This window comes from Patella vulgata, chromosome 5, assembly GCF_932274485.2.
Source record: "Patella vulgata chromosome 5, xgPatVulg1.2, whole genome shotgun sequence".
Taxonomy (NCBI): Eukaryota; Metazoa; Mollusca; class Gastropoda; family Patellidae; genus Patella; species Patella vulgata.
In genome coordinates, this window is record NC_065883.2 from 58,470,806 (window position 1) to 58,498,558 (window position 27,753).

At 34.6% G+C, this 27,753-nt stretch overlaps 3 protein-coding genes and 1 long non-coding RNA gene across 5 annotated transcripts; 3 read left to right on the forward strand and 1 right to left on the reverse strand.

Moving 5' to 3' along the window:
• Positions 1 to 4,191: 4,191 nt before the first annotated feature.
• LOC126821418 (ribosome biogenesis protein NOP53) lies at positions 4,192 to 12,380 on the forward strand. The gene is made up of 13 exons (XM_050549838.2): positions 4,192 to 4,396; positions 5,012 to 5,085; positions 5,535 to 5,616; positions 6,045 to 6,229; positions 6,347 to 6,414; positions 8,631 to 8,726; positions 9,247 to 9,342; positions 9,484 to 9,651; positions 10,036 to 10,112; positions 11,201 to 11,267; positions 11,399 to 11,475; positions 12,059 to 12,115; positions 12,350 to 12,380. Exons 1-13 carry the CDS (start codon positions 4,272 to 4,274, stop codon positions 12,378 to 12,380), a joined length of 1,203 nt encoding a protein of 400 aa, XP_050405795.1. The 5' UTR covers positions 4,192 to 4,271.
• Positions 12,381 to 13,641: 1,261 nt separating this feature from the next.
• LOC126820790 (uncharacterized) lies at positions 13,642 to 15,855 on the reverse strand. The gene is made up of 2 exons (XR_007680124.2): positions 15,275 to 15,855; positions 13,642 to 13,998 (listed from the first exon to the last, which is right to left on the reverse strand). It is a non-coding gene; the product is annotated as an uncharacterized LOC126820790 (long non-coding RNA).
• A 478-nt stretch (positions 15,856 to 16,333) lies between these two features.
• Positions 16,334 to 20,654, forward strand: LOC126820787 (peptide methionine sulfoxide reductase MsrB). 2 transcript variants are annotated; one of them, XM_056101198.1, is made up of 5 exons: positions 16,334 to 16,434; positions 17,386 to 17,504; positions 18,373 to 18,449; positions 18,673 to 18,811; positions 20,376 to 20,654. In XM_056101198.1, exons 2-5 carry the CDS (start codon positions 17,430 to 17,432, stop codon positions 20,475 to 20,477), a joined length of 393 nt encoding a protein of 130 aa, XP_055957173.1. In that variant the 5' UTR covers positions 16,334 to 16,434; positions 17,386 to 17,429; the 3' UTR covers positions 20,478 to 20,654. The 2 variants fall into 2 exon arrangements, with proteins under 2 accessions (XP_055957173.1, XP_050404886.1); XM_050548929.2 differs by lacking the exon at positions 16,334 to 16,434 and adding an exon at positions 16,778 to 16,931.
• Positions 20,655 to 22,735: 2,081 nt separating this feature from the next.
• Positions 22,736 to 26,233, forward strand: LOC126821398 (uncharacterized). The gene is made up of 2 exons (XM_056101020.1): positions 22,736 to 23,014; positions 25,392 to 26,233. Exon 2 carries the CDS (start codon positions 25,409 to 25,411, stop codon positions 26,231 to 26,233), a length of 825 nt encoding a protein of 274 aa, XP_055956995.1. The 5' UTR covers positions 22,736 to 23,014; positions 25,392 to 25,408.
• Positions 26,234 to 27,753: the final 1,520 nt, after the last annotated feature.

A 27,753-nucleotide genomic window follows, 5' to 3' on the forward strand; every position in this document is an offset into this window, starting at 1 on the left:
TAGTTTTTTTAGTAGGGAGGACCTTGTAGCAGAACCTCTCGCTAGCAATTTTGGCTGCAGGTGTATTAACCATTTTCTCATTTTGGAGGCAAAATAAAAATGATTACGTATTTGTAATCTACGCAAAAGGTGACTCAAAATACCATCTGAATAAAACACAGATCCTTTTTCGTTTCGTTTTTTGTAGTTCAAATTTTACTTATAAGTATAAAAAAAACGAAACAAAATATAGATCTTTAATTTAATCAGATTGCTCAAAATAGACACGATTGAGGAGTACAGGTCATTTAGAAGTTATTTTAAAATCAACGTGAAAATTCAACAATTTTGATAATAGCCCTTAAAACTTCATCACTGCACAGATTTCAAGTGCCAATTAAAAACATAAGCCATCAAACACACAAGATGGACTTTAATGTATACTATTCAAAAAAAGTAGGGGATATTTGATTTTTAAGTGTTATTAAAGTCACCTAATGAAACTGACGAAGAAACAAATGACAAAATGAAATGAAGTTCACATTCATCGATTTATTCCAAATGATCGTTAGACTAAGTAAGGCACAGACTGACCATTATAAGGGTAAAATGATACCTGGGGTCAAACAGCAAAGTTACCACAGCATCACAACCAAGTCAGTAACGGGTAAATCCTCCTCTGTTTGCCAAACAAGCATTGATCCGACGTGGCATACTCCTAATGAGACGTCTAAGGTCATTTTGGTCCAGATTGTCCCATTCCTGTTGCAACGCAGCAGCAAGTTCTTGGACATTGGCAGGACGTTGTTGACGTTGACGTAACCTCTGTCCAAGCATGTCCCAGACATGCTCGATGGGGGAGAGGTCGGGACTCAGTGCTGGCCAAGGTAATGTGGTGATGTTCTGTTGTTGGAGGTAACCTGTAACGATCCTGGCCCTGTGACATCTTGCGTTGTCATCCTGGAAGATGAAACGGCAGCCATGACGTCGTGCGTACGGCACAACATGGACTGCCAAGATGTTGTCCCGGTAGTACTGGCCTGTAACACGCCCTGCAACAACATGTAAAGCCGTTCTTCCAGCAACAGTGATGCCTCCCCACACCATAACAGAACCACCCCCAAATCGATCATGTCTGATGACGTTAACGTCTTGGAAGCGCTCGTTTCGACGACGCCACACCCTCCTACGTCTGTCCAAAAAATCAACAGTGAACCTTGACTCATCTGAAAACATCACATTGCTCCAGCGTCGATTATCCCAGTGTTGACGATCCCTACACCAACTACGTCTTGCCTGAATGTGATGATCTCTCAAACAAGGGATCACGCGAGGACGTCGGGCGCGAAGGTGACCCCTATGCAGTCGATTCCGAATCGTCTGGCCACTCACTCTCACACAAGTGTCTGTTTGAAGACGAGCGCTGATCTGATTTGCTGTGATGACACGATTTCTCAAGGCCAAGGTACGGATAAATCGATCCTGGGCTTGAGTTGTCGCCCTTGGTCGACCTGAGCGTAGTCTGTCCTGTACAGATTGTGTATCACGGTATCTGGACCATAGCCTGCTTATGACAGACTGAGAAACATTCATCGTCCGCGCCACAACCGCCTGTGTTGTGCCGATCTGTAGCATGCCAAGGGCACGTAACCTTTCATTTTGGGTAAGCCGACGCATATCAAAATTTGTTTTCTGGTCACTAAAACAATTAAACTGATGTTTCCACCCTGGAATTCAATGCCAAAATGACTATAACATTCAAAGTCAGAGTCGTGCAAATCTTGGGTTGGACCCCCATGATGATCCCAAGCATCACCTGCATTCCATGCGGTAGCTATTGGTGCGTTTGGGCGTCACATGTAACTGGAAATGTTTCTTCTGTTAGGTTCTATAGTGACTTTTTTCGTAGTCATTTGCATATTTTAGTATTATGCCCCCAAAATCAAATATCCCCTACTTTTTTTGAATAGTATATGTTATAATAGGGTAAATGAAGTTTAATTATCAACCTTTTCAGAATTTTAACCTCAGTCTCACATGGCCAAAATTGAAGGTGAAAATGGGTATATTATGTGTGCATTGAATTTCAAGATTTAATATTTGGAAAAGTATATATCCCATCAACTCAGAATCTTTTGTAAATTGATAAAAGACAAACTGACATTAACTATGCCAATTTTGGAGTTTGTGTATACAATAGAGACTTTGTGAAAGGACCACCTGTTATTGTCAGTTGAAAGGAATAAGTTTGCTTTTTCCTTGACAGCTAAATCCTGTTGCTGCAAAAGCTTCTGATTTACGTACCATCAAAATGACTAGACAGCTGTCCTTGTCGGGCCCTCCGTCCTGCACCACTGTCAAGGGGAAACCACGCTGAAAAACCCTGATGAACTTCCGTGGCCAATACCGGGAGTGCACCCGTGGCCAACACCGGGAGCGAACCCGCGACCTCCAGGCTACAAACCACTGTCTTAGTTACCGTGGCTCCCCTGTGCATTAAAGACATGGAAAATGAAATGAAACAAAATGGGGTTTAACGTTCTACTGTTCTACTCCGACTGGGCTAATGATCGAAGTTGGGCAAGGCATACGCTGTACAGTGTGCTACGGGAGAAATAAAATAAATGAGAACTTGGCCTGCGCATTATGCAGCACTGATGGTGAGGTGATGCATCTAGCCAGTCAGGTTGTCAGCTTGCCCAATGCGTTGGGCCCCTGAGGAAGTGGGCCCCCTTAGACATTAGACAATATATTATTTAAAATATGAATTATCAAAAAATATAAAATATTAGAAAAAAATTATTAGCATGAAAATTCTAATTAAATCTTTTTAATTATCTGCCGATCTGTATGAAATTTATATGCATCATTTAGATTAGTGAAACCACGAAGCCAATTGAATTCCAGCAATTTGCAATAATTACTTCTAGAGTTATGGCCCTTGTTTCACTTTGTTAAACCTTGTTAATGCTCGATTGATGAAAGTTATCATCCAATATTTATGAAATTTATATGCATCATTTAAATTTGTGAAACGGAGGTCTATTGAACTTCAGCAATTTCTGTCAATTATTTCTAGAGTTATGGCCCTTGTTTTACTTTGTAAACCTTGTGAACCTTTGGATGACAAAAGTTGTCATCCGATCTGTATGAAATTTATATGCATTATTTAAATTAGTAAATCGAAAAAACCTGTCAATTTTCAAAATTTTCTGTAAATTACCTCCAGAGTTAAGTCCTTAAAAGTTCATGATATTTATTTTTATACACCCAAAATGAAATGGGGTCGTACATTGGCGTCGCTCCCATCTGTCCGTTGGATGCTCTAGAGGCTAAAGTTAATCTTGTGGATGCTCTACAGGCTAAAGTTAACATCCAATTGTCTTTAAATTTATACACAGTGTTCAAGGTCATGAGATGAAGAAACCTATTGATTTTCAACGATTTCCGATAATTACTGCCAGAGTTATGATGGCCCTTGATCACGTTGAAAAATCTTGTGGGCTCTCTAGATGCTAAAGTTAATATTCAATTGCCTTTAAATTTATACACAGTGTTAAGGGTATTGAGACAAAGACTCCTATTGATTTTCAACAATTTCCAATAATTACTGCCAGAGTTATGGCCCTTGACCTCTTTGAAAAATCATGTAGAAGATTTAGAGTCTAAAGTTAATAACTGATTGATTTTAAATTTATACACAGTGTTTAAGGTCATGAGATGAAGAAGCCTGTCAATATTTAACGATTTCCAATGATTATGGAAATTGATGTTAAAAGTTTTGTATGCTAAATGTTTGAATAGAAACAGCACTTATAGTGCAGAACTAGAAGCCAAATAGGGTTTTACTTGTAATCAGATTTTAGTGTGTTGTAATTGTTTTCATTTCTGACAACAAAAAAAAATATGCGACAACACTTGTTGACACCACGGACGACTTAGCTGCTGTGGGCGTATGTTTCGTTGTCTGGCAAACTATCTTTAAACCAAGAAGTCAACAGGTTTTGTACATTTATAAGGATAACTGATCAATACAATATAGACAGAAATAACAGTAGATAAATACAGACAATTTATATACAAATTAGAATATACAAAAATGTATAAGTTGACAAAGAAACCAATGAACACAAAAATTCTAGTTTCTTTAAAATTTCACGATGAGTGGTCAAAGGGAGGTAACTATTTGTGAATTAATTCTTCACTGGAAAAGATAGAAATGGTATGCTTTACGGTTATCCAGTGAAACTTTCCATAGAAGGTTTTGACTGGATGTAAGAAACTAAAACAAAATGAAGTCCACAGGTCGACCTAAACCGAAAAAGATATCCAAACACAAGAAAAAGGGATGGAAAACGATCGATACTACAGCTTTAGAAGACTTTTTAGACGAACGTAGTTTTGAGGAACGAACAGGGTTAGTAGATTTTATACCAAGGCGATTGTTCATGAAATTACCAACTGTCATATTGGATTTGTTTACAAATTGATGGGGAACACGTGGTGGTGAAAATTGGAATATTATTTATTGATGTGGAGAAACAGAATGTAGATTCTATTTGATTTTATTAAATCTCGAAGTGGAAATGATAATATTCATTATAGTAAGATTGAGCATACGGATTTCTTTTTTTTCTTCTTTTTCTTTTTTTTTTTTTCTTTTTTTAGTCAAAATGTTTATTAAAATTTTGCCTTTGGTAAGACGTAAGTTTACCAGAATCTGTGTGGAATTGAATGTAAGGATTTACCCTAATCCACAAAAAATGAGCTTTTCAAGATACAAATAAATCAGAATTACTGCATAAAAATTACATTTGTGTAAAACGAAATACTGACCTAAACCTGGTTGATCTACATGTAATCCTCACACTCACAGAAAAAGATTTGTCTACAGATGGAGTGTGTGATAATCATTTATTCTGAAAAGTCAGAGTTAAAACATACCCTGTTACATGTATTACACCTATCAATTTGTATCAATGTGACTGAAACTAGCTATGATATATTTTAAAAGTATTTTCTTTTTTTTCAGTGGTACCATCTCAGATAAAAGTAATAGTGAACTATTCTTTGTAGATAAACAAGTTGATTTAACAACAACAGACGGTAAATAGTTACATATTCCTTCCCTTCTGGAGATAAAATGCTCTGATGTAATTGCATGGGGTTTTTTTCTTGTCATTTTTCTTGTTCATTTATGAATATAAATCTGCAGCTATTTTTTCAAGAAACTTTTTAATTTTTATTAGTAGGGGATTTGTAGTGAAACCCCAGTATCTAGTGACCTCATATAAAGCATATCATATTCGGTCAATCATATTGATGCCAATATCTATATTACAGATAACAGTCCAAATCTAATGACTGTATACAATCAGCAGTCAAGCTGACTATTATATTACTGGACTAAAATTGTTTATATTGTAGAAAGTGTCTATAAAATATCAATTTTCACTAATTATGTACATTTTCAATGGTTAATGTAGTATTATATTGTGTACCCCAAGTACTTTTGATAAAACCAAAACAGCTTCTTGCATTATGAATATATTTAGGTGAAAAACCCAACAGAAGAAATAAGAAATTAAGATGTTTCAGTATTCTAGAACCAGATACAAGAATAAAAGCTGTAAATTTGTAAGTACACTAAAGGATATACTAATACTACGATTACTAGCACAATTTTTTTTATATAAAAATGGAAAATTATATACAATAACATTATATTCATTAAAAGCCACAAGTACATAAGTGATGTGTGTTAAAAAAATCTATGGTATATAATATGGTTACTTATTTAGTTTGACAGCCAAAGCACAGAGTACTACTAGAAAATCATAGCACAGAGTACTACTAGAAAATCATTTAAAATGTTTATTTATGTAGCTGTAAATAGTACTTACTTTTGTGTGTATTATGTACATGTAATGTATGTGTTTTGATCATAAGAAAAGTCTTGGTACAGATTGCCTAAGTGAATACCAGTATATGGTCTTAAAGAACTCAATTGTCATGTTTTTTTTTGTTCTTGTTGTATTTTATTGAATCTGGATATCTATTTTTAGAGGAAAAAGCTCAAAGTCACAAAATATAAAACGGCTTCATCCGGATATGAAAAAAAGAAAAATTGACAAAGAAGAAAAATCGTTTGAAGCAGAATTAAATAAATTTCACACTAGGAATCTAAGGCAGCGTAAATATAGACAAAATGCACCAAACTTACTGGTTAAAGATTACGATCTGTGGAAAGGTATTTTTATTTACAATTTTTATTTTTCTATAATTGTAGCAAAAGAATTAAATGATAATCAATTTGGCATTTTTTTCTGGTTATTCGTTTGTACATATTTATATTTGTACTTAACAGATTTGCCAGACACACCAAAAGAAGGTGAAGATCATATATTAGATGTTACAATTACAAAACCTGTCAAGGTAAGTTCATCACAATTAATGTTGCATGTTCAATATCTGGTTCTAGGTGATATGTTGACCAACACGTTTTGCAAAATTTATCAGCGTTTTTAATGTCCATTCCATGTTTGCTATTTTGTCTCAATGTGACCTGACTTCAAATAGGTTAGAGTCAGCTGATTTCAAGCTGATTTCTGATTGGTTAAAGTTTATCAACTTAGGCAACATATTTGACAAACATTTTACTCTGTATACAACTGTCAACCTCTCTTTTACATGGTGTTGGGTTTTAAATGTTGATCAACAAGATCCTGAGAAGTTGATAGTGTATACATGCCTTAAGTCTTCTACTGCTGATTCTCAGTGTCCCATATCAACTATTGCCAGAGACTTTGAAATTACCAAGTATTTTGGTAGATATGTAATACTATATATACTGTAGGTTATTTAAGTTCTCTAAATGATGCTCTGTTTAATGTATTGAAGTCGTTAGCTAGTACAAGTGACAATGAGAACTGGGTTAATTAGATATACCTTGCAGATTAAAACAAATTGGACAATGACATTATAACCTAGTAATCCAAATATGGTATCCCATGCTTTAGAAAAGTGTATACAACTGTCAACCTCTCTTTTACATGGTGTTGGGTTTTAAATGTTGATCAACAAGATCCTGAGAAGTTGATAGTGTATACATGCCTTAAGTCTTCTACTGCTGATTCTCAGTGTCCCAAATCAACTATTGCCAGAGACTTTGAAATTACCAAGTATTATGGTAGATATGTAATACTATATATACTGTAGGTTATTTAAGTTCTCTAAATGATGCTCTGTTTAATGTATTGAAGTCGTTAGCTAGTACAAGTGACAATGAGAACTGGGTTAATTAGATATACCTTGCAGATTAAAACAAATTGGACAATGACATTATAACCTAGTAATCCAAATATGGTATCCCATGCTTTAGAAAAGTGGACACCTGTTATCCCCCCCCCCCCCTTTGTGCCCATATTAGAACATTATGTTGAAATCACGGACAGCTTCTGAGCAGCTGACCAATCAGATAAAGGAAGTACCTGGCCAATTTTCGATGGTTTACTCTATGACTCACACTTTTTTCCTACTTATAAGAAAGAACAGGGTTTAAGTTTCTTTAGACATCATTGGCATTCCTAGAGAGACATATAGCCGTCTGTGCTTAGTTAGAGGCTGGGATACCAACATCATGTGGAGTTCTTTATTAAAAAAATAGAGACAACATGTAGTGTTTGAGCTGTTAGGTCTGGGTTCTAGGCTTGTTAAACTCATCAGACTGTACATGTTTTAATAAGTCCAAATGTACTATCATAGATGTTGTAGTTTCCTATATTTAATGTATAAACATAGTTATAAAAACACAGTATTCCAGAGTTAATTGATAATTGATACATTTGTACCGAGACACAGGATAGTGTCATAGATACATCTGATTTAAACAGTCCATCCATCTTGTTAAAGGCTCAATACCACTCTTGTTGTAACTGAACAATATGTCCCAATCTTTATTCTGGTCAACAAATTGTACTATTTTAGAATATTTCAATTAATTGATGATACAAATTTCATCTTAACACACCTTATTTAAAATTTTTGAAAAATTCAACATAATGGTTTGAAACGTCTAACGTAAACCTTTTCAAATGAAACTTCGATTTAAAAATATTTTCGAACCCTCTGGACAAGTAAAATAGGATGTAATGGATAATTTACACAACAGGTAGGGCACTTAAACATCTAGTACTTAGATAGAGATATTATTTATTTTCTGGAGCTTTCAAGCCAGCAAGAGTGTTATTGTCCCTTTAAATAGATTCTTGTCTAATTGAAACTATCAAGTATTTTGGTAGATACATTTGACTTAGACGCTTCATCCATCTTGTTAAACAGATTCTTGTCTAATTGTTATAGGTGATTTAGAAACCTAGACTATGAAGCTATGTGTAATCTGTATGTCATTTCACTGTCTGACAACCTATTCGTTTTCAGAAATTTTCATTTGAAATTGTCATTCTCTCTGGATGCATTTATATTTTATTTATTATTCAAAGATTTAGTCAGTAGCACGTTAAACCCCATTTAATTTCATTTCAAAGATTTAATAACACATTTTGTTGATCAAAATATCACTCTCTTCTTTATATCTAATATAATTGAATAATTAAACGCTGATAATATCATTTTACATTTCTGTTATTCAGCCACCAAAGAATCATTATAAGAAACCGTCTGCTGTTCCAGCTGTGACTGAACCTCATCCAGGAATGTCTTATAATCCAACATATGGTGATCATCAGGTATTTCGAAAATTTTGTTATAGATTTATAAATAATTTCATTAAAGATGCATTATGTAAGAGCTTAATCTGCCTATTGCAAGTTTTTATTTTTGCTTCAAATGTTAGATAGATTATTATTTAGACATTTATTCACATGCAAGCCTATAATCAACTCACTAGACCATCGGATTGAAATATGATCTCAAATTAATTTAAAAATGGAGAAGCAAGACTGAGTCTTGATTAACAAATAACGTTGCTTTGAGAATAAACAATCTATGCCACATCTTGTCAAAACTTCAAACAATGATATCTTCGCTCAGAATGAAGTAATTGGAATGAAATTTTCAACATATTAAAGATATATTAGTTAAAAGTTTATTTTAATAAAGAGTTTGTCATTCTTGCTATAATAATTCAAATATAGATGATAAAAAAAAGAAAATAAGTTCTAATGAAATTATTTTCCAGTTCAATTTGTACAAACTGTCTTTAGCCCATTAAAATAAAAACTGTAGATATGGAAATTATATTTCTAGAATTTACTGGGAAAGGCATTAAGAGTTGAATTGAAGAAGAAGAAAGATGAAGAGAAAATACTAAAAGAAACTGTTCTCAAGAAAATTGAAGTTGAGGTATTTAATTTGTATAGTTTCATGGAATATTATTCTCAATTTTATATATAATTACAACAAAATTGTTCCATAAATAATAATAAATGTAATATAACATAATTGTGCTAACATCAATAAAAGTTTATTTAATTGTGGTGATAGGAAAAAGTAAAAACTAAAGAAGTTAAAAATGATAAAGATGAGACATCGGAAGAGGATGAAGAAATGTCTGATGAAGACTTGATGTCAACTGGTCTTAATCCTGCTGTTCGTAGAGAAGATAGAAAGTCATACAAACAAAAGCAACATGATTGGAAAGTTAAAATAAGGGTAAGGCATGTTATTTGGTGGATAGGGTGTGATACAATGTAATAATATTTGCAGGAGGACAATCTAACATACAAGACAAACACATAACCAGAAAACAAATACAAACACCAAAGACTTTGTAAGCTATTCAAATGTTATCAAGTCAAGAGAATGTTCCTGACAGCTCTGCAGGTTTCAAATACTCGTGTTGAGTCATGGGTAGAGAGTTATGAATATATTCTGTCAGCAGATTAACCCATTTTACATAAAGTAATACCATATGCCTCTATGATTTTTGTATTCTAAAACTCCAGATATTTAATTTAGCATAAAACAGTACAATTATAGGAGTGTCATAAAGATTTTTATTTAAACATATGTATAACTTGTCTTTGTTTACTCCAGGCCCGACAGAAGAATGCTTTAAAGTCAATAAGGATTAGAGAGAGTGAAGTATATAGGTTGGTATTTTATCATAATCTGTAAATTTTACAAGTTTGTTTTGTTTGTAGCTTCTGTCATAAAAAAATGTATCTAGATGGCAGATGTTGAGTTTGAGATATTAAAAGCTTTTCCTTGCTCCAGATTACAGATTGTAATACATGTAGTGTATTGAATGAATATATCATATAAGTTGTTAACATTTCTTTATTATTTTTTTAAAATAACCTTTTTTTCTTTAAAGGATAAAAACATTTAATAAAGAATTTAAAGAAAAAGAACAAATAACAAAGAAAAGAATGAAGAAAAAACAAAGACTAGAGAAAAGAGAAGTTTTTAAAACAAAAAGACTTGGACATGCAAAGTATCCTTGTAACTAAGCATAAAATTAAGCTGAACCAAGACATTAATAGTCAAGTCTAATAGGGAAGATTCTTATGCTCACATTTAAATGTGGTCACATATTACTGTCAGAAGTATCCATCTGTCTGTTGTCCATGATTCTTTGACTTTGAATATAAATACATAGTGTTTATATCTTTAAAGAGATAGAGAATCATTATATAACGTTCAATTACACAGTTTTATTCTAGAAAAGAACTGCCCAGTGGTGATATTGCTTACATTAAAGACAAAGAGAGAGGGAGAAAGAGAAATGAGGATTAACGTCCACTCGACTCAAACTAGATCATTTCAGGTCTAACACATGGTTCAATGCTATTTCAAAAAATCGCCTGCGCGTGGGAGAAAACTGGAGGACCCGGGGGAAACCCAATGTTGGACAGACAACCCTACTCCTTGTCACATACAACCGGGGAATCGAAACCATGCACATGATTCAATGACACCCCTTATGCTGCAACACACACTCATTAACCATTTGGTCACTCAACCCCCCCACCTATCTTTAGTCGATGCTGTACTTATGTTTTCATTATGAATTAATGCATGTTTCTCCACAACTTACTCAGCAAATATTGGGCGCAGAAATATTCTTGAGATTTTAGTTTGAAATGTAAAGGACAAATTTTGAATCAGTCATGTTCTTATTATTCATTTGTCAAAAGTTGCAGAAAAAATATTGAACAGATGTGATTATTTTGTTAGCAAAACCTTAATTTGTGATAAGATTTGAAGATGCTGATATCGATTTACAACTAGGAAAAGAACTTAGTGGTTCTCTTAGAAAACTGAAGGTAATCAATCATTTTGTGATACATTTTTAGCACAATGGACTCTCAGATAAAATGTTCTGGATTTGCATCCAGACGCGGACCAGGAAGAACACTTCCTTTTAATACTAAATTATTTCAATATGTATTTCTAGCCTGAAGGTAATGTTATGTCAGATAGATATAAAAGTTATCAGAAGAGAAATATTATACCAGCACCAGCAGGCATACAGTAAGTATTATATGCTATAAATAAATATATCTGATGTCTGATATTACTTTAATGAAAATAATATTCTTTTTTTCTCTCTAACCATCCTTTACCTGCTTGATATATGCATGGTAAAAAATAAAAGTTTTGTGTTCTGCTACAACAAATTAGCTGAATAAAATTTAATCTGCCATAAATCTGACAAGCAACAAAAATGAAATTAAATGGGATTTAACGTTCTACTGTTCTGCTCCGAACTGGGCTAATGAAGACAAGCATACACTATACAGTGTTATATGAGGGAAATTTTGCCAAGACAGCGGCACTATGGCCTACTCTTATATCGAATTCCAACTGTCAAGGGATCTTTTAGGTGCACACCAATATGTACACGGGACCCCGGTTTTCCATCCCATCCGAACAACTTGACAGCTGTCCTTGTCAGGAGCTCCATCCTGCATCACTGACAAGGGAGAACCACGCCAGGACAAGCAACAAAAAAGATCTCAAAAAGAAATTGTCATTAATTCCACAAATGAACTTCTCCATCACAATTAATGAATTTAATATAGATTTCTTATGTATTAATGTTAATCTTTTTCAGAAAACGTAAATTAGCACATGTTAAATTCTATGAGAAAAGGGGGCATAGGGAGATATCGTAAGTATTCTATGAAATCTAGTGCTTTAAATAATAAACTTCTGTTTTGATACTTTTAACACTTCCGCGTTACAAAAATTGACGTTTTGAAAACTTTTACTTTTTGTTATTTCTGGCTGTAATATTTTGTTATCATTATTTCAAATTGTCACACAAATTTTGAATCAGAGCCAATCATAAATTTTCTCAGGTAAGATTATGTGCGTAACCGGGGTTTTTTTTTTGTTATTTCAGAGAACAAGATGCTGCTAAGAATAAGAAGTGATATTAAATTGTATATAAAAGTTAAATTAATATCAGAAGAATATCTTTCTTCTTTTTCTTCCATCCATTTCGAGAACAGGCATGATATAATAAGACCATAACTCTTTGAACCTGTCTGGCCGTTAAATTATTATGTCTGTATCCCAAATGGCTGGTATTCCAGCCTTGGGTAACGCATTGGAAATTCAACCAACTGTACTCCGATCAGACACATGTTACAAAGTAATTTCTCTGCATCACTTGGGGATATAACTCGTATATTCCTGAAAATATCATTGTTTTATGGTCCACGGTTTGATCCTGATGTTAAAGGTCCCAATGGTTTTTCCAGCATGGTTTTCTCTTGTCAGTGGTGAAGGACACAGGGTTGAGCAAGTAACAGTGCCTAGTTATTAGAAAGGGACGAAAGACCAAGGTGCCATCTTGGCATGCCCGTAAAAGAACCATTGACAGTTGGAACTCAAAATAACTGTAGGCTGTAGCACCACTGTCTAGGCAAAATTTAGAACATAGCATGATGTATGCCTGTCTTGATTAGCCTGGTTGACTCAGAAAAGTAGGATGTTAAACGTCATTTCAATTCCCTCACAGTCCAGAATCTTTTATTTTGCGCATTAACTAGATTTTAGTATTGTCACCCATTACAATAAGAAGTGTTACAGACAGGGTTAGGAAAAATATTCCTGTGGGTTAGAAGCTCTTCTGCATATCCTCTGTGGATCCAGGGGGCTAGGGTGGGCAAGATGCTGGCTCGCTAGTTTGGAGGTTAGGTGTTCGATCCCTGCATTGGCCACGTAAGTTCATCAGGGGTTTTCCGGCATGGTTCCCCCTTGTCAGTGATGCAGGACGGAGGGCCTGACAAGGACAGCTGTCTAGTTGTTTAGATGGGACGAAAAATCAAGGTCCCATGTACACATTGGTGTGCACGCAAAAGATCCCTTGGCAGTTGGAAGTCGATAAAAGAGTAAGCCGTAGCACCGCTGTCCGGCCAAAATTTCCTTCATATCACACTATGGCGTATGCCGTCTTCATTAGCCCAGTTCGGAGCAGAACAGTAGGACGTTAAACCCCATTTCATTGGATGTGGTTTCAGAGAACAACTGGCATTGAAGTTAAATGTTCAATTTATCCAAAGAAATTGGTCAATATAGGAGGAAGTCAATCTTGGCCCTTCTTGTTATAGTGTCAATAATTGTCATTATTAGAGAAAAGTTGAGGAATAAAACATTATTATATAAGTTGAAATATTCAAAAAGTAGTAGTCATTGAAAGACTGGTCTTTATTTAATTTACAATTATAAATACACACGAAAATAAATGGATTATTTGAAATAAATATAATTATTTGAAATAAATATAATTATTTGAAATAAATATGATTATTTGAAATGAATATAATTACTTAAAGCAAATAAGTGATTTGAGTCTAGTTTATTTACAGCCAGTATAGAATTGGGCATATTTTTCCTTGAATCATTTCTTTCCAAGTTGAGTATTTGAAGCAGCTACTGTTTGTGCATTATTGCAGTTCATTACAAAGTTTAGCATACACCCTTCACATACTTTCACCGTATTGGCTGGCGAGGCATCACTCACTAATATTTCACTACATGCTTGACCTAAAATATAAATTCACAATCATAATGAGTAATAAAAAATTTTATACTGTAAAACACATACGTTTCATACTGTAAGACACATACGTGGTATACGTGGTAGTTTCATACTGTAAAACACCTCATTGGTTTTCTCCAGGTCCTTCAGGCTCCTCCCACTGCTAAAAAGACCCCTACGCGCAAGCGAATTATTGAAATAGAGTTGAACCATATGTTAGTCCCGATATGACCTGGTTTGTGTCGAGTGGACGATAAAAACTTTCTCTCTCTGTCTCTCTCCCTCCGTTATACCGATACGTGGTATATTTGGTATTTCTATACTGTAAAACACATACATGTACGTGGTATAGGTCCAGTATCATCGGGTAAGAATTTCGCTATGGTTTTTGATTCATATGAAAATTGAGAATCAAGAATGCTACTGGACACTGGGCTTAGTATAATCTTTCATAACTCAATATAGCTACTTGGTGAATCTGACTGCCGATACATGTTGGAGTAACTGGCACCTGTATTAAATAGCTATCATGTGGCCAAGAAACGGTCAGATGTTTCCAATTCTACCGAGACGAGCAAACTCACCATTAAAGCCCGAACCTAACAGAAAAATAGTTGTCAGTGATATCCCTTCCGGTGGACCTTAAAACCCAAAGCACAACAACAAACAAAAGTGCAAATAATGACTTTCAGACCATACACCTAGGTTGATTTCGGCTTATCCCGCAATGATTCGTTTGAATAGATCTTATCCTACTAAAAAGGGATTTTTCGGGCCATTATTTCAGGAATATAACTAATCGTAACATAAATTATGGTCATCTGTGTTCACAAGTTTTGTGTTATAAGTGTCTAAATTCTGAAAACATCAATCATTCCTTATTTTTGTTAATTTACTATCTGACGAACATTATTCAGTCCTTATTTTTGTTAAAAATTTAATCTCGTGACTTTCGGCCGTTAAATCCCTCGACTGGACTTTTGATTTTCTCAATGTTCCCACAACCGTTAGCCATTAGATCAAAACGTAAGTAGCGCTCCTTACATCACCCGAGGAGACAGACTGACTTTTAGGGATACACTCTCATTTTTGTCTTAAATCCAGTATCTTTCTAGTAAGATTGGATGTCTTTACTTTCCATATAAATTGTCATACTTGTATTGGAAATAACTACCCGAAAAGTTCTTTCGTGTATCTTTTTAAAAATTTAACAAATTAAGGCTGAACATTTACTCGTGATAGTATCATACATAATATATTTATTAATAATCTAAAACTTACGATATCGTGAACAAAAAGTTAGAATGTTGGTGGATCCAAACAAGTAATTACATGTTCCAGAATTATAAATTCTTCCTTCTGTTGAAGTACCATATCCAACGCCAGCAGTTCCATAGCCAAGGCCAGCGGTTCCGGTTCCATAGCTTAATCCAGAAGTTCCATAGCCTAAACCAGACGTTCCTAAACCAGAAGTTCCATATCCCGCGCCAGACGTTCCATATCCTGTGCCAGACGTTCCATATCCTGCGCCAGGCGTTCCATATCCTGTGCCAGACGTTCCATAGACGGAATTGTATCCTACACTTGGATTGTAATACTGAGCAGATGAAATAGTTAAAATAACCGCCAACACAACGAAACACCTCATTCTATCATATGAAAATGAGAATTTTTCTTAATATGTTACCTTGTCGATCAATCGTCTTAGTGAATACCCCCTCCAAGCCTGCTTTATATACGCCGGTTATTGTGCACTTGAACATTATTATGAGTCGATAAGTCAAAGAAGTAAAACGTCGTCATATTTCCCGCTCCCTGTGGTAACAGCCATGTCCATAAGAAAGGACACAGGCGGAAATAAACAAATAACGCTTGTATGTTTTTGTTTAATATCGCGAGGCATTGTTTATTTGTTAACTGTTTAATTGTCTGATTATATATATTTGTTGCTTATGTTCATATTGAAGGGTCAACACGCGGTTACCGAAGTTTATATTAGACATGACTGCGTTGTATGCCATCTGAATAGGAAAATTATTAGGCTATTTTTGGACATTATGTAAATGGAGAGTTAGATTTTAAAAAATATGTTTGAAGTTCTCGTGTAGTATTCAACACATCGGTATTTATTTACTTTTTGTCTAAAAACGTTTTTAATAAACTGCTTCATGTCAAAAAGCGGATATACCTGTAACGTGTTGACACGAACTTAAATAATTCAAATTACTTCTTAATAAATAAAAAGAAAAACAAAGCAAGTAGAGTGACCAACCAGAATGTTTATGGTTTTTTCCACTTCGACTTCACTTTTCTTAATAAAATTCCAAGCATTTAATATAAATAACGCAATATGTCGCGTCAAGTTGGGCGTTGGCTCACTAAACCAGTGAACATCATCTAGTACTTCGGATGGGACGAAAAATCAAAGACACCGTGTACAGGTTGGTGTGGACACGTTCCCCCTGATCGCACAATATATGGCTTCTGTACGTCTTCATTATCCCATTTCATTTCATTTTCCCACAGCAGATTGCGCACAAATTAAAAAAAAAACGGCTTATAAATGAAATGAAATGAAATGGCTTTTAACGTCCTACTGTTCTGCTCCGACTGTCTTGATAATAACTTATAATATTATAAAAATAAACAAAGTGGAAGCGATTTTTAAAAAAAGCGTTAAACCCCATTTCATTTTATTTCATTTTTTATCAAGACATGTCTGCTCGAGAGAAAATGAGGACTAGTAGTGATAGCCTCCCTTGAATCGCCCAGGACTCGCAGACTTCCTGTTAACCGAGATATAAAACAAGTCTCGATTACTTAGGGGCAGATGAGATGTTTGTAAACAGGATCTTATCATCAAGTGTTTTTAGACCAGTAATAGGTCTATGTTATATAAATGTTATAAAACGGAATTCGACACCCTTCTGTAATAAAGGTAAGAACGGGTTCTTAATTGAATATTCGGTTAATCAGTTATACGCATGGGAACTATGACATAGGTCCGGCAATGCCACTAAGGTTTCACACATTGCAACATTGTAATAGTCTGATGACAATCGTTACGTAAAGTCTCAACAGTTCGTTGGTCATTATATATCCTCAACTAAGTTTGGCCAATATGCGGGACTTTATCATGTCTTTATCACTAACGATAATATCACCGCTTGGAGAGATACTGTCAATATATAAATAAAACCGAAGCTGCCATGTACACCCTGCTATATGAGCCGCCATTCAAATGGGTTCATTATATATTACTGTGATACAGCTTAAAACAACTAAACCTTTCATTTAGGTAAAAACAATAAAATGAACTCAGATAAAATATGTTTGTTTTTCGAAAAATTAAGCAACATCAACCTGTTTATAAGATTTTATAACTGCTTCAGGTGCTGCGTTTGCAACAAATTTGAGTCTCTACAAGAACGTGGAAATGTCGGATGCTGAGTGGGCCAAGAAATTAACAGATGAACAGTATCATGTTGCTAGAGAAAAGGGGACAGAAGCGGTAATTATATCCTGTTATAATGAGGCTAATATTTATGCTTTTGACATTCATAAATTGGAATCAGAAAACTGAACTTTGTAAAATATTTGTGATAAAATAGTTATATTAAAGATACTTTCCTGCATACAAACTCAGTGATTTGATGATATATTTGAACTAAAAACATATTCAAATTAATCAATCAAAAATTTGCTTCAAATCCCTCTCAAAACTATGTTTTCATTGTGTGATACCCCAAGCTATAAAGAAACTGTGTTTAGACGCCATGACTGTCACCTCGCTTCGTTGGGAGAAGGGTCCATTTTTCAGAGTAGATTTTTCTACTTACTTTCCATTTACCATACATAATGAGGCCAATGAGGTCTTTTGTAGTACACCCCTCTATTTTCCCAAAACCGCCTAAGCAATGAGGTCTTTTGTACGTACACCCCTCTATTTTCCCAAAACCACCTAAGCAATTGATCAAGAAATACCAACCGCTCGCTCATTCAAGCTAGCACACAATAGTGATACAATAGTGACACCCTAACATTTTTGCCCAGTGCTTGCCCATTGGTGTTTTTCGAGTAATCCAATATTTTTCTACTAAGATTGGGTGTCTGTACTTTCTATATATACCAAATTTGCCATACTTTTATCGGAAATAACCACAGGATAAATACTTTTGGGACAATGTATCTTTAATGACAAAGAAAAAATTGTTACTCCTGTCTTTTTTAAAACTTGACTTCAAGAAGAATGTTAGACCAAGAAAATGATAATGAATTAACTTTTATTCACCATAACATTTTCAGATTTTATCTAAATGTTAGTTAACATAATGTGGGATACAGAAAATTGAATTTCTGGTTTTGTTTTAATTTTCCAGCCATTTACAGGAAAATATTATGATCATTCAGAAAAAGGAAACTATACATGTGTTTGTTGTGGTGCAAATCTCTTTAGGTATGATCATATTTATTTTAGAAAAAATTTCAGAAAATTATTTATGAGAAGACTAGACTGTATTCCAGCCACTTAAAGTGTTTTCATTTATCAAAAATCTTACTAACAGTAAAGAAAGTAATTAGTAAAAATTCTATTAGGAATGAAAATTTCTGACTAGCATATTAACATTTCTAAATTGATAGATTTACTTATAGAAATCATTTTATATCTTTTATTGTAGTTCCACAACTAAATATAATTCTGGGTCAGGTTGGCCATCATTTTATGATACATTGAAGAATGGTGATAATAAGTCTCATGTAGCAGAACACAGTGATAAAAGTCATGGTATGGTTCGTACAGAAGTTACATGCACACAGGTAAAATATGTTAAAGGAGCTAAATCGCTAATATTTGGGACCTAGAAATTGAATTAAATGGGTTGCAACGCATATAATAATGTATTATGAATGAATATAAACGTATTTACATTCAATTGTTTCTGTTTTTACTATAATTTCTAATCAGTTTTGGGTTCACAGTGGCTAAGTGGGTAAGATGCTGGCTCGCTAGCCTGGAGGTCGGGTGTTCGATCCCTGCATTGGCCAAGAAAGTTCACCCAGATTTTCCGGCGTGGTTCCCCCTTGTCAGCGATGCAGGACGGAGGGCCTGACAAGGACAGCTGTCTAGTCATTCGGATGAGACGAAAAACTAAGGTTCCGTGTACATATTGGCGTGCACAGAAAAGGTCCCTTGACAGATGAAATTAGATATAAGAGTAGGCCATAGTCCGGACAAAATACGTATGCCCGTCTTCATTAGCCCAGTTCGGAGTAAAACAGTAGGACGTTAAACCCCATTTCATTTCATTTCTAATCAGTTATGTTCGGTGAAGCACGCTGGTTATTCCAGTCTACACGATAGTATTTATTGCACATGCTCTCCAGATAAGAAAATGACATCACCATTTGACCTGACTTGTGGAATATGTCTAGCCTCGTTCTTCGTGTTCCTTGTTACAAATGGCACTGAAATGAATTATGGTACAGGATTCATGTACCAATGGTAAAATGTTTATTTTGTCTTAAATATTGGATATCAGAAGCCCATCTTTTCCTGGTAAGATCACAACATTAATGTCGATTTAAATTGACAAATAACTCATGGTTTTAATGTCGAAGACTTTGGATGATATTGAGTTAGAGACTTAGTTACTTTAAAACTATCACCACAAAAACAAAATATGGTTAATTTTCATGCCATTTATCATAAATAAACACTTCCCTGGAGAACACCGAATTCTACAGGTTGTTTATATTATTATAAATCATATTGTCAAATATCTATTGCTTTATCTCAGGAATTGGTGAAGACTGGACCTCTGATTTTGTCCCAAATTATTATGAACAAGTCTGATTTATGTAATGATATAGTTAAACCAAAAATCATTTGAAAAAAAAAACACCATTGTCAATCTTAATTATTAAAATATTATGCCTGGGATTTTAAGTCAGATAAATACTATGATTAAACATATAATAAGTAAATTAGTATGTTTTGTCATGGCAGCATCATTCTTACTTCTTAAAATATTTGCATGTGTTCAGATGTGGTCCCTCTTTTTCATCCTTCCAAACCAAAACACACTCAAGTTGACTCAACCTTCCATAGACTTAGCCTATTTCTTAGTGGCCTTTTCTTGAAAGAGAGTCCCAACAAACTGTTTGGAAAAAGAGTGGGAGGAAAAATTGTATGGACTTCTCTGATTATTGCCTTATATCCAGTAATTTTTATATTTTCCTGTACTCATATGTTACATATTCCTCTCATTGTTACTGAAAATTAAGTGAAAATGATTGGTTAGTATTAGGAATAGAATAGAATGACTTTCTTGATTTGAAATGAATGATTCAATTCTTATTTGATTCATATTCTGTTTTACAGTGTAATGCTCATCTTGGTCATGTATTCAACGATGGTCCAAAACCAACTGGTCTCAGATATTGTATAAACAGTGCTTCTTTAGGTTTTAAACCTAAAATATAGTAATACCTATGTAAATGAACCGGACTTCAGTAGATGTGAAATTATAGTATATTATGCAATAAAATTGTTAAATATTTATTCAGATTTTCTCATAGCCATATGATATTATTAAAAACTATGAACTTGTTAATTTTAATGTAATGCATATATTTGTATTTAAAAATATTTTTTATTGTGGCTGTATTGGTTTTTCTTTAATCGTTTCTCGATTTCCTTTAAACCAAGCGTTGAACCGATTAATTGTTCATATAATATTTGTCTAATAACTAATACTTGACTTATCGATTACCAGTGCTCCACCCTGAGACCCCCCCTCCTCCCCGCTTTGCAGAGGCTTCAGATTTTAACGGATATTGTTCAGATTTGTTTTAAAAAGCTTGGAGTGATCAGAGAAGACTAACCCTATAGATAAACAGCTACATATTTTTTTTTTGTAAATCAACACTTTTTATGAGAAAAATTTCTCGGCCGTGTGCTTTATCCTTTATCGTCAGATGTGGGACAGGATGGGCACTCAAAGCACGAGATAATGATATAGACATTACATGTATGTGATATCACAATTGATGCTTTGCATCCATGAAATTGAATCACAATTTCATTGTATTAATTCATAATAAAAATTGACGTCAAACGAGGTGTTGAATTTCTCTGTTTAAAAAGCTCAATGTGTATGTATATACGCCATAATGGCGATAGAGGCAATGCGAGAGGGGGGGGGGGAGATACATTGTCTCAGGAACCTGGCAAACCCCCTCCTGCAAAAATTTCTGGATCCGCCCCTGAATAGGTTGTTTGTAAGTGATTCAAAGCCAGTGAAGTGTTATCCTAGTATGATATTGGCAAAAAAGGCTTCAGTAGAATAGACCACACATCTTCTCTTTTCCTGTTTCCAATATTAGGCCTTGTAATCCTACACCAATTCCCTTATAGGAGGGTGAGAGTTGATGAAAGATCGATTTCCAGGCATCAATGTGGAAAAAGCAGAGTTCTCAGAAACCAAAGACTGAGAAACATGGAAGAATGTCCGCAAGGGAGGGCTAAGATCACTTTGAACACCATATTGCTTAGGGTTTTGGTTTATTTTACATCTTTGGGGGGGGGGGGGGGCAAAGTTTGCAATTCTGCCTTTCCCGATTTATTCCTGTGGGGTTATCAGTCAAATTTGATTGCCGTGGGGTCATATAGAATGTAAGGTGCTTATTCATTTTGTCCATACTGAAACTAACAGACTCATTAGTTCTAATGAGCAAATTTAGACATTTTCAGTTTCCTCCGATAAAGTACTTCCATAGGAAGGCTGTCCATACTTGGCTCTTACTCAAATTTGTTTTACGTGAACTTGCTTGATCTTTTTCGTTTTGAAAACCTTAAATCCACAATTAGTGGACTGTTAGTTATTTTCAGACCGTTGCTTGAAATGGCGTATTTCAAAAGCATTCGGAAAATTTCTCCGAAGCAATAGTAACGATTAGATCAGCTCATTAATGATGCTGGTAAGTTGTACCACTGCTTCAGGAATATATAGATAGACAAACATATGTCCTAAAGCTATGTATTGTATAATAAAATCTATTTTTTGGCTAGGTGGGCCAGATGCTGGCTCGCTAGCCTGGAGGTCGCATGTTCGATCCCTGCATTGGCCGAGGACAGCTGTCTAGTCCTTCGGATAAGACGAAAAACCGAGGTCCCGTCTATACATTGGAATGCACGTAAAAGATCCTTTGGCTGTTGGGATTCGATATAAGAGTAGGCGATAGTGCCGCTGCCCGGGCAAAATTTCTCTCATAGCACACTGTATGGCGTATGCCCGTCTTCATTATCCAGGTAGAAGCAGAACAGTAGGTCATTACACTTCATTTCGTCAGCCATATTGTATTATGTATTTAGAAGAGATTTTAATGAACACTTGGTTGGGAAACACAAAACGTTTATACAAGAATAGTGTTCTATGCCTTTTATAGAACGAGTGTTTATCACGTAGACATTCAATCAAAGCCTTTTAACCCACTGTGAATGGTCTGTTCTGTGTATGCTTGACCATTGCAAATCAATATTAATAAACACAAAAAGAAATATTCATAAGTTGACTTGAGGTCTTTTGTTAGAAATCAATAATAGATATAGGTTATCATATACAAATCAATCTTATAGAATGTGTTTTTCTAGATTTATAAAGGTGAACAAATCATTTATGTTTCACAGAAGATCTAAATGGGATATGCATTAGAATCGCGCTCTTTGAACTAATACTCTTGAAATGTGATCTTTACACACGAGTGTTGTATTTAGTTATGTCACTATTAGGTTGTCAAGTTGTGTGATTGGTAAATGTTTTGTAAAAAGCTGTAATGCTACGGTGATCAAGCTTTCAAAATTCATTCACAATAACTCTTATGTTCAACAAACGTATTGGGATTTAGAACACTCCGCAAGAGCTTTTAGGAGCTGATCGAGACTTCAGTAGTTACTTGGAGTTGAACGATGCAAGGTCGGTCGATACTGGAGTTTAAGAAGCATTAGGTAAGCCAATACTGGTGTGTACAACTTTTATGTATATATTTTATTTTAGTATTGGGATTTGGAATAAATATATTTATAAAATAGATATTGAACTTTAATGTTTATAGATTGGTGCCCAATATACAACCTAAATTGAGGTGGAAATCGCTGTAGCTTCTCTGTAGATCTGAAGTTGGATTTCAATGGCAATATTTTGTGTACATCATGTTTTTTTAGTCTAATATTATGTAACAGGGGCGTGCTGGCAGGGAGTTTAGGAGGACGGTGTCCTCCCAGGCCCCCATTAAACAATAAGTCCACCCGTATAAGCGGGCCCCCCTGAGAGCTCTAATTTTCACGCGGAATCCCCTCAAAAAATTGAGAGGGCGCACGCGAAAAATCATACATACACAACGATTAGTAAAATATATTATGCTGACGTGCAAATGTCTGTCACCTTAAGGTGAAATGGTCTTTGATACATGTATTCAAGCCTCGATATGTATAAGATGCAATTTATTATTTGGATAGAAATACATTGTATTAGCATTATATTCAACAGACCTGTCATGAGTGTCTTGTGTAGTACAGTAATATGTCTTATAGTCAAAATAGCAGCATAAATTTGGAAAATATGATACCTAGATTTCTCCCAGAAGTGCTTGCAAAACGCGTTTCCCGTTGTAAAATTTCAAAAATTTTCTGGGGGGAGAACGCCCCCAGACCCCTTCGAGGCCAGCACGCCCCTGTTATGTAATAAGAAGGCTGTTATAAATATATTAGTTTTAAATTCTAATATTGGCTACAACAGTATTGTTTTAGTTTTCCCGCACCCGAAAGGATTAATTGAGATATGCACAGTTATTTCGATTTAATACAAATAATGGAAAGTTTACTATAGATTAAAGTGCTGTAATCGTTAATACCTGTATTTTCCTAATAGGATAATCTCTGGAAAACCTGATTTTTATAGTCATTACAGCCCAATGCTCTTTGGTTATTTATACAATACTATTATCCATGGTTCTTACACAACAGCCATTTCACCCGTAAAGGTCAATATGCATAGAATTGCAATAAAGTCAGTCATTAGTTATCTTAATGATCAATGTTTGATCGGAAATCGATTCTTTTGCATTGTTACATGGTACTTGAAAGCTCTCTGCATAAAACTGTTACAGCCTAAACTTCTCAACTTTGTTTTTGTTCGTACTTTTTTCCTGTCAAATTATGAAGATAATGTCTCTGTCGTCTTGGGGATTTAATTATGAAAATAAATATCCAGATTTCTTGCTAATACAAATCACGCCAAGATTCTTTCAAAAAGATTGTGATGTGTATTATTTTTGGTCCAGTAACGCACCCTGTTGTTCTTGTTCTTCTTGAGGGCCACCCTCTTCGAAAAAAACAACGCCAATTCAAGTATGATCGACTTGAAACTTGGCATGCCGTTCCTTGACAATTGTCACAATTTCAAGATGGCTGAGATGGCCGTGCTCGGCTACTGGATCATACGCTCGAACTTGTTATATCGGGATTGACCTTGAATCTTTTAAAAAAATATCACAAGAGAGACGTCATACTCGACAGTTTTCCGGTCATTTCGGAACTAACATGTATCTTTATTTCAATAATTCGATTGCACCCGGTTAGCATGCAGTAGGGCGTTACCGGACAACTGAAAAATGTAATTTGTATGCCCGTATAAGATAGATTGATATATTTATTTGGCACAAACATATACAACATATTAAATAAAATCATAAATTATATGCTTTATATATATAAAAAAAATAACAGTAAAATCACATAGGATGCTGAACATAAGATAGAAGAATATTATTCAAATATTAATATCACAGAATACTTCCCAATGGACAGAAAGTTAATTTAGCAGAGAATTAGCCTACAGCTATATGAATTGCGGACCTTGGATTAACCAAGGCGCGTTATTTAATCTGATAAGCACACAGTTATCAGTAGAAGTAATTAGATTAATGATGTAAATCAATCGATCACAGTCAATCCCTGTAATTAACACGTTGTTCTTAGAGACTGAAATAGTTTTAAAGGAGTTTCATAATGAAAGAAACCACCGTGTAACAATACTATTGACGGAATCTATTCGTGACGTTTTAGATTGTAAATAACGAGAACAACCGATCCATCAATGCCAAATTATTGTTATGAGCACGGAAATAAGTCTTGTCCGACCTTCAAATTGTAAATCGCCTATATTATATTAAGCAAGATACAACATTGGTGCCAAGCAATAGGCTTGAAAGTGATCTGTACGACTACTATACAGGTAGAAAGACTTTGTCTAGGTTTTATTTCATAATGTATTATCTTTTGATTAGCTTACATCTTATCAATGCCTCACCTTGTAAGAAATGTGTTTTAATATTTCAGATCTTTTAACAATCTGAATGGAATTACTTCAAAATGATCAGAAGAAACATCAAGTTCGGGCTTTGCAAGTTGAAAGAAGACGTTTCGAACTCGAATTAGCTAATTTTGATGCCGCCAAACGTTTCATTGCTGTGGATATGCGAAAAGCTCAAACTGAAATGAAGCGTAGATTGAAACGTTACAAGGATCGCCAAAAGGAAATAGTTGCAACTCGAGTTCCACCAGAAAGAGAAATTTATGGACAGTTTATCACACGACCCACCACCGCATCCAGTTTTAGGAGTCGACTTACTTCAAGGCCATGTACATCCTCTTATATTCGCAGAATGAGTAAATATTTAGACACGGATGATGACGAGGAACGTGAAATCGACCCCGCGTTTTTAACGGACAGAACGCGTTCAAAGATCGATCTACGCCCCAGCTCAGCGTGGTCTTTCAAAAACAGGCCCGAGGTGAACACTGGCACACTGGATTATAGACGCAATGGATGTTCTCTTAAAACTCTACGCTTGGGGACCCCAGCTTCCCAGATACGTTATTTCGATGAAGATGAGTTACGTGAACGTAATTTGATTTACTCTCAAATACTGGATCAACACAAAAGAAAAGAAAAGGAGCATTTTGAAAAAATAGCTTTAAAAGTTTTAGACTTTTGTGATAATAAAAAATCTCCAGCAAATAAAAAAATTAAATGTTGCAGGCGTGTTGGCTGTGTTATTTCAGTTAAAAAATCTTCAATATTAAATTCTCGGTTAAATGAAACGCCTATTTCTGTGCTTCCTAACCACAAAAAGAGCGTAGTTTTTAATTCCACTAACCAACTACATGTATGTACATAGTTTGTTTTCTGTTTTAAAAATGATAATATAGAATTAGATTTTCTTTTTATATATTTTGTACTTTTTGTATTCTTTTCATACCTTTTAGATTTTAATATACAAAATTAGTTTCTCTTTAGTTATGGTTTTCTTCTAACAGCAATGCAATCTGTTTTAGTCTATTGGTTACTAATTGCCCGTCTGTCTTTTCGGTAATAATCGACTTCTTGGTAGTAAAATCTGGTGTGATTTCAAGGAAGTTTCACATTTAGAATTTGAAGAATACCCGTACCCAAAGGTCATAGTAAAGGCATTTCTATTATATACTTTTTAAACTCAAAATATGGTAAATTATTTCTGAATGTGCAAAGTTTGAATATGTTTAATGATGTAAGGAAGGCGAATTAAGTATGTCTTTTATTATTCTTCAGTCAAATATCCCGATATTGAAGGAGACTGCTACAATTAAAAATATCTTAATATCTTAGCTTTTATGGTTAGTTAGGTAGATTACTGTTTAACCGATGGGCAATAAAAGTCCTTGGGAAATGCCAGTTGATCAAACTTGGCAGAACTCTCTATAAACGTCTTAACAGAAGAATTCTGCTTTTATGTTCGTTTTAGGTGGGATCTAAGTCTCTTAAGTGTTGTCTCCTTTAGTAGAGAGCACCTCTTTCCCAAATTATCTTTACCTATCCATAAATTCCATTAATATTCTTGTCGCTTTATTGTTTCTGCTTGCCCTTACGGTAATCATTTCTAATAACCACCTTTTATAAAATACACTAATCACATCATAGACTTATAAAATTATATTCATTATTGTTTTATAATGCCACTTACTGTCATGGAAATCACTATTTATTCTCTGTACCAGTAGTCTACCAAGATTCCACCCAAACAACGTCTCAAAGCAAACATTCTGATTTTATTCAGTTTTTGTTTAGATTCACTAAAATTCGTTAACCCGAAATGTTTTTAGGGATTATTTTAAGTAGTTGCTATGGGTACTAAACTGTACTTAATATTTATACCCTTTTTGTGACCTTTTTGAAAGAATGGCTGGTTTGATTGCGCCCTATTAATGTCCAATCTCTACTTAATTATTCATGGTAAGATTTCTGGTGAGTGGCCAGAATGAAAGTTGCTTTGGGTGTGGGGCTATAATATAGAGAAATTTTCGGACCTATATTCTCCAAAATAGTCAGTTGAAAGCAGAAAGCAAATTATACAGAAAAGCGATACTCAAGATTAAAATCACGTCGATATTTTTGCGTGTATGCCCGCTAGCCAAACAGCAGTTAAAACAGAAATATGAATGCGAGGGTTCTCTGAAAGAAGTTTAGTACATCTTTGTAATTGTTTAGATGTACGCTAGCAATTGAAGCACTTTTATATCGGACGCTTGTTAATGCAAATCGAATCCAGAAGTACAGTTGATCATTATAAACAAGTATTATATACGGAAAAGGAACCAAGCATACCGTCAAAGCCGCCATCTTGAAATTGTTACATCAAAAATCGAAGTCCGGCAAACGGTT